This window comes from Hippocampus comes, unplaced genomic scaffold, assembly GCF_001891065.2.
Source record: "Hippocampus comes isolate QL1 unplaced genomic scaffold, H_comes_QL1_v1.1 scaffold15, whole genome shotgun sequence".
Classification (NCBI taxonomy): domain Eukaryota; kingdom Metazoa; phylum Chordata; class Actinopteri; order Syngnathiformes; family Syngnathidae; genus Hippocampus; species Hippocampus comes.
This window is the reverse complement of record NW_017805917.1, coordinates 424089-431588: the sequence shown is the minus strand read 5'-3', so window position 1 is coordinate 431588 and position 7500 is coordinate 424089. Positions and strand designations below refer to the sequence as shown.

At 44.1% G+C, this 7500-nt stretch overlaps 1 protein-coding gene across 1 annotated transcript in view; it reads right to left on the bottom strand.

Annotated features, from left to right (window-relative positions):
• Nucleotides 1–2237: 2237 nt before the first annotated feature.
• Nucleotides 2238–7500, bottom strand: part of LOC109527582 (histidine-rich glycoprotein-like) — a 34253-nt gene continuing 28990 nt past the window's right edge. Inside the window, exons 5-8 of the mRNA XM_019889595.1 lie at nucleotides 7434–7496; nucleotides 7203–7271; nucleotides 6897–7112; nucleotides 2238–2429 (exon numbers count right to left, since the gene is read on the bottom strand). Of these exons, the coding sequence (XP_019745154.1) occupies nucleotides 2238–2429; nucleotides 6897–7112; nucleotides 7203–7271; nucleotides 7434–7496 (540 nt within the window). The remainder of the gene's footprint in view (nucleotides 2430–6896; nucleotides 7113–7202; nucleotides 7272–7433; nucleotides 7497–7500) is intronic.

The window sequence follows — 7500 nt, the reverse complement described above, 5'->3', positions numbered from 1 at the left end:
CTGGTGAGGATGATGAGGTTCATATAATGAACCAGATGAGGTGGCTCAGTTATCTGGTTAGGATGCCTCCCTGGTGAGGTGTTCCGGGCATGAGCCAATGGCACCTCCACATCTAGGAAAAGCCATTATCCACGGATCCCAGATTGATGAGTCACAATGACAACGTGGAAGAGGAGGATAGATAGATAGATATTTCCACAAAAATATATTAGGGCGGCCCGGTAGTTGAGTGGTTAGCACGTCGACTTCACAGTGCCGAGGTACCAGGTTCAATTCCAGCGCCGGCCTTCCAGTGTGGAGTTTGCATGTTCTCCCCGTACTTGCGTGGTTTTCTCCGGGTCCTCCGGTTTCCTCCCACATTCCAAAAACATGATGATGATGACAGATGCTAAAGAGAGGGATGTTGTCCTTTACAATTACAAGAATACAACAGTGGAAAAACTGCTGCCTTTAAATTTATTTCCCTTTATGTGCAATCCCACGGGGGATAAGTGCAATTGGCAACTTCTGAAGATGAAATTTAAAAAAAACATTGTTCAAACAGCTAAGATCTTGCCAGAACACACTTTTCTGACCGCCCATACCATTGTCTTACTTAAGTGCTCAGCATCTACAACATTCTACATTATTTAAAAAAAAAAAAATTGCCATGAAACTCAGAGCAACACACCGAATCTGCTGGGATGGGAGAGCATGACTCCAACTGGTAATATTGCAAATGTGAGGGCAGATTTGGTTGTGTATCTAGATGATAGACATGAAATGGTACCACTCAAAAGGTAATTGTCTGAAAATGCTAAAACATCTGTGCACAGTCTGACAACCATTTCCTGACGAATATTCAATTCTCTGCTACACCTTCATCCACGGCATCTTCATAAAAAGAACATGGCATTTTTGTCTTCATCTACTGTGACAAATGGACCCCTCATATACTGACTGATTTTTTTTTTTTTAATGACAGTCAGCAGCACGCGGAATGAGGAAATGAAATAGAGTGTGTGGCTCGTAAAGAGGGTGGTGACAGTGAAAAACTTGAGGCTCATTGAGCAAAACCTAGTCCCGACCAGGTTAGGTTCATAGAGTCTGTTACTGCGGTAACTGAACGAGAGCTGAATATCTCCAATATGTCGATTTGGTCCCAAGTCAATCGCGAGGGGTGTCAAGTCAAGTTAAGTCAAGTCAAGTCAGCTTTATTGTCAAAAATGTTTTATGTACAACATACAGCACAGATGAAATTTCTTTCCTCTCAACCACAGTGCAAACATGCAGTGTATTAAGAACACACCCAGCTAAAAACAAGGGCAGCAAAACTGAACTGTATAACAAAGACATACATATAGAAATATAAACAAATAAAAACAATAAATAGCAATCAACATTCAACAATAAGTGGATGTCAGATGCTGAGGGGAGGGTCACAGTCTGTGGCAGGAGGCAGGGGTAGAGGGGGAGAGTGCGGGCAGAACAGGGAGGTAGTTGAGTCGCCTGACCGCCTGGTGGAATAAACTGTTCTTGAGCCTACTGGTTCTAGCACAGAGACATCACAGTCTCCTCCTCGCAGGTCAAAGAGGCTGTGAGATAGGTGGGTGGGGTCACCTGCAATCTGGATGTCTTTGCAGGTCAGACAAGTGTTGCAAATGTCCACAAGTGGAGGAAGAGAGACACCAATGATCTGCTCAGCTGCTCTCACGATGCGCTGCAGACTCTTTCGGCAGGACACGGTTCAGGCGCCGTACCTCACGGTGATGCAGCTGGTCAAGATGCTCTCAATGGTGCCTCTATCGAATGTCTGCATAATGGGGGGCGGGGATCTTGCTCTCCTCAGTTTGCGGAGGAAATACAGGCACTGGTGGGCTTTTTTTGGCCATTGATGTTGTATTGTGGCTCCAGGACAGGTCTTCAGAGATGTGCACACTTGGTGCTACTCACCCGCTCCACTGCGGCACCATTGATGGTCAGTGGAGCATTCTGGCTGTGGATTCTCCTGAAGTCCACAACAATCTCCTACGTCTTCTCCACATTCAGGTGGAGATTGTTGTCTTTGCACCACAAGGCCAGCCTGCTCACCTCACTCCTGTAGATTGTCTCATCGTTGTTGTTGATGAGACCCACCACAGTCGTGTCATCCACAAACTTAATGAAGAGGTTAGAGCTGGATGAGGGAGTGCAGTCGTCGGTCAGCAGAGTGAAGAGGAGGGGGCTCAGCACACATCCTTGGGGGGCCCCTGTGTTCATCATGATGGTGCATGATGGTTGCTTTCGACCCGAACTGCCTGTGGTCTCCCCGTCAGGAAGTCCAGCACCCAGTTACACAGGGAGGTGGTGAGCCCCAGGTGGTCCAGTTTGTGGATGAGCTGCTGTGGGATGATGGTGTTGAATGCTGAGCTGAAGTCAAGGACCAGCATTCTGACGTGTAAGTCCTTGGTCTCCAGGTGGGTGAGGGCTGAGTGGAGGGCAATAGAGATGGCGTCTGCAGTCGATCGGTTAGACCAGGGGTGTCAAACTCATTTCACATTGTGGGCCACATACGGCCTCGGTAGATGTAAAGTGGGCCGAACCGTTTTTTATACCATACTCTGCTATAAATAACCAAAATAATGTCTTTCCTTTGTTCTGGTCGAAAGAAGCACAAGAACATTAGGAAAATGTTGAAATAGAATAAACAAATCTTTTACAAAACATTTCATGAAGCTCCTTAGATTTCCTTAGACAAATGTGCAATTTACTTTTATCATTCACACATATGCATTGCAACTGATCCCACTGATTGTACAAAGGCACACAATTTTAACAACTAATTGGTATTGAAAAATATCGTAATGCACTTTTAAGATTAAACGAGGTTTATAAAGAAAGGAATTTTTAAACTATTTACACGTGTATATAAAATCTAAATGTAATCCCTGCCTACACCTTACTAACTAAGGAGAGTGCTATTAAATGTGTAAAGAATAAAGTATTCACATGTCCTTGATAGCGTCTGCTGTGTTGGGTCTATCTCAGTGACAGACTGAGGCTGCTGTTTTCTTCTCTGATCAAAACAATGTTGTCTTTTACTCTGATCAAAACAGTGTGTCCCGCTAGCGGATACTCCATGAATTGCACCTTTTTAAAAATATTCATTCCGTTTCTTTTATGCATTTTTTCACTCTTAAATTACCCTGCGGGCCTGATCAAACTCCTTGCGGGCTGGTTTTGGCCTGCAGGCCGTATGTTTGATACATCTGGGTTAGACCGATATGCAAACTTGTAGGGGTCTAGGGAGGAAGCAGGGCAGACTTGATGTACTGCAAATCTGTTTTCGGTCTGGCCAGCAGGTGGCATGAGCGGAATTCTGGGTGCACACCTGCTGCCAATCTATGATTATTAGACTCTGTATTTAAGGACTCTTCTGCGGTGCCCCTGTTGTCAGAGTATTGTTTATGCCTTGCTGCTTCCTTGCCCATAGACCCTTTGCAATAAACCTTGTTGCTGTTTCGCTTTGAACTCTCGGTATTATTGATATTGTAAGTATGGTTTTTATTTTTTGATTCGGCTTTTGTTTGCGTGTATTTTGAGACATTGTTTTTCGTTTGTATTCTTGGGTCTTGTTTTCACCCCTTGCCTTTTGTGCAAGCGCTTTTCGTTAATTGTTTTTTGTACTCCCTGGTCCGTTTGGACCAGCGCTTTATGTTACTACTTTGTCAGGTGCGATTTTTGTATTAAAACATTTTTGCTACGGAGACCTTGTTGTCGTCTACACTTTTGGGATCCAAACTTAATTCGGCTTGTCCGAAACGTGACACCTGCATTTTTGTTCCAATTCTCCCTGATGCAACACACCTGATTCAAATGATTAGATAATCAGCAAGCTCTGCGGAAGCCTGATATTGAACCTGTTCATTTGAATAATAACCTTATTTTTCATTGTTTGTAATTTGAACAGCCACAATAACAATACAGTGATCCCTCGCTACTTTGCGGTTCATTTATCGCAGGTTCAGTGCATCGCGGATTTTTTTCAAACATATTAAAAAAAAATATATATATATATATCACACCCACGTTTTTTCAACTGTTCCCATACACGTCCCTCTAAAGACTTCTCGAGTCACAGTCTTGTCGACTGATCAGCTCAAAAGATGACTTGACATCTTGGACAGCATATCAGCAACCATTTTGATTATATAAATCCAGCCTGCAGTTCAAGTGGGGTGAATGGACAACAATTCCAATTTTGGGAAAGTAGTGAACTAACTGTTAGAGTGGGGTGGACTGAGGTTCCAACTCTGAGGTAATCATTGTCATCAGAGGAGGATGCCTTTTTATCGGACGCAAATGTCAATTCTGTAGTCCAATAGATGTGACAGCCCTTCACTGAGAAAAAAAGCCTTTGCGAAAGTCATTTTCAGCAAAAAGCTAGCAAACAGCACAACAAATGATTGAGAAGCGGTCAAGTGACATGTAAACTAGATTTATTTCTCACACTACTACACTCATGTTTGTGTTAAAGTTTTTTAATAACATTAGATGATATGTTTTAGTGACCTCAATATCACCCCCGCCCCAACAGAGACAGCAAATGTGTGAAAAATACTCTACTGATATTTTCAAAAGGACACTGATACATGAAACATGTAAAAGACATTTCTAACATGTCACCATGTTAATTTTGTTGTCCTCATCAAATCAGCAAACGTGAACAATGAAGCAAAAGAAGATGTAAACCATATCTTTAGGGAGGCTAAACATTGAACGGGGTCAAATTTGCCTCAAATAAAAGGAACTATGTGTGTATATATATATATATATATATATTTATTTTTTACCTGTTTATGTTCATTGGACGCTACTTCACAGATATTCGTTTATCGCCGGTGTTTTTGGTCCCCATTAACCGCGATAAACGAGAGATTACTGTAATCAAGCCAAAGCCATGTGCACAAAGCAATGTGAAAAATTTGAAACACCATCCATCCATCCATCTATCCATTTTCTGAATTGGTTTATCCTCACTAGGGTCGCGGGTGGTGGGGGGGTGCTGGAGCCTATCCCAGCTCTCTTCGGGTAGTAGGCAGGGGACACCCTGAACCGGTTGCCAGCCAATCGCAGGGCACACAGAGACGAACAACCATCCGTGCTCACATTCACACCTATGGACAATTTAGAGTGTTCAGCCAGCCATGCATGTTTTTGGAATGTGGGAGGAAACCAGAGGACCTGGAGCAAACCCACTCAGGCACGGAGAGAACATGCAAACTCCACTCAGGAAGGCCGGAGCTGAAATCGAACCTCTGGACTGTGAAGTCGATGCGCTAACCCAGGGGTCGGCAACCCAGAATGTTGAAAGAGCCATATAGGACAAAAAAACACAAAACAAATATGTCTGGAGCCGCAAAAAAATAAAAGCCCTCTATAAAACTTACAATGAAGGAAGCACATGCTGTATGTATGTAGGAGACTGGGCTGTCTCAGAATTGTTTGTTATTCATTCCTTTGTTGTGTGTTCACAAACGCCCCCATAGAATTTATTTTGTGATTTCCTCGCTTGATTTTTTTTTTGTTTTGGTGCATTATTTTAGTTTTTTTAGTGTCAGTGGAGTGATCATGAATTTCCGTTTTTTGGAGGCTGTCTTTGAACGCCTCTCGAGTTGAACGAGAAGAGAGAAGGCACGGAGTCGGACGCAGACGTGTCTGTGTTTGTCGAGACTGTTAAAAGCATAAAGTGTACGTTTTAAAAAACCAACACTACCGCTCTCCTTTTTCGGAGCTGCAACATGTATCTATATCTATTTGAGCTATTTTAGCCTACTATCAAAATCTTTTTACATTTTCAAACATTTTTTTATAAAGCTCCAGGGAGCCACGAGATGTCGCTAAAGAGCCGCATGCGGCTCTGGAGTCGTTGCCGACCCCCGCGCTAACCACTCGACTACCGGGCCGCCAATTTGAAACACTCAAAGTAAAATATAAAGAGGCACAATTCATACTTGGGGGAAGATTTTAATGATACTCCTGATGACCTGATACATCGATTATAGAACATGCCAACACAAAAGATTTAAAAGCCCTGTTTTCATTCGAGACCAACCACGATCTGATTATAAACTTTTTACTATTATTCTAACATTATTTGTAAAAATAATCAATTACATGGTTTCAGGACACAAAATAATAACCTGTTGAATGATAAAATATTTTGTTGTTTAAGGTCAAGAAAACTGCAGTCAGGTTAGTCCTGAATGCTGAAATGAATCCAATGCAAAGATGGTAATACTTTAAATTCAAAGTTATATCAATAGCAATGGGACAAAATAAAGATTTTCAAAAAGCTATTCCAACTAAATAAATCGATGTCATGAATGCATGTTTTTTTTTGGAAAAGGATTAAAGAGGAAATCGATGTTGCAGATATTAACATGGCTTAAGGAGCTTTTACAAGCAAATTGAATGGAATTAGGTGAGGGAAACTAAAGTTAGTATCTTTTTTTTTGTGATGGAGAAACATCGTAGAACAGGTTCTGTCAGTCGTCATCTGTACCTGTGGGTAAAAAACAAAAAAAAACAAAAAAACAAAAAAAGCAAAAAAGGACGTTTCGCTTCTCTCACAGAAGCTTCGTCAGCGGTGTGAGGGAAACTAAAGTTAGTATCTTTTTTTTTGTGATGGAGAAACATAATAAAACATAATTAATGTTTCAGCCCTTAACATAAATGATGACATACCACCAATTATTAAGGTATTTCTAAATATGTCATTTTTACACTCGGTTATATAAATAAAAATCTTGCATCACTGATTTAATGTGGTGGACCAGGTGGGTGCCCAGGCGGACCTGGTGGACCAGGTGGTTTCCCGGGCGGACCTGGTGGACCAGGTGGTTTGCCGGGTGGACCTGGTGGACCAGGTGGTTTACCAGGTGGACCAGGTGGTTTGCCAGGTGGTTTACCAGGTGGACCAGGTGGTTTGCCAGGTGGACCTGGTGGACCAGGTGGTTTACCAGGGGGACCAGGTGGGTGCCCAGGCGGACCTGGTGGACCAGGTGGTTTCCCGGGCGGACCTGGTGGACCAGGTGGTTTGCCGGGTGGACCTGGTGGACCAGGTGGTTTGCCGGGTGGACCTGGTGGACCAGGTGGTTTGCCAGGTGGACCTGGTGGACCAGGTGGTTTGCCAGGTGGACCTGGTGGACCAGGTGGTTTGCCAGGCGGACCTGGTGGACCAGGTGGTTTTCCGGGTGGACCTGGTGGCTTCCCGGGTGGACCTGGTGGACCAGGTGGGTGTCCGGGTGGACCTGGTGGGTGCCCGGGAGGACCTGGCGGTTTCCCAGGTGGACCTGGTGGACCAGGTGGTTTCCCGGGTGGACCTGGTGGACCAGGTGGCTTCCCAGGTGGCCCAGGTGGGTGTCCAGGTGGTCCTGGTGGACCAGGTGGGTGACCGGGTGGACCTGGTGGACCAGGTGGCTTCCCAGGCGGACCTGGTGGGTGTCCGGGTGGACCTGGTGGTTTCCCAGGTGGATCTGG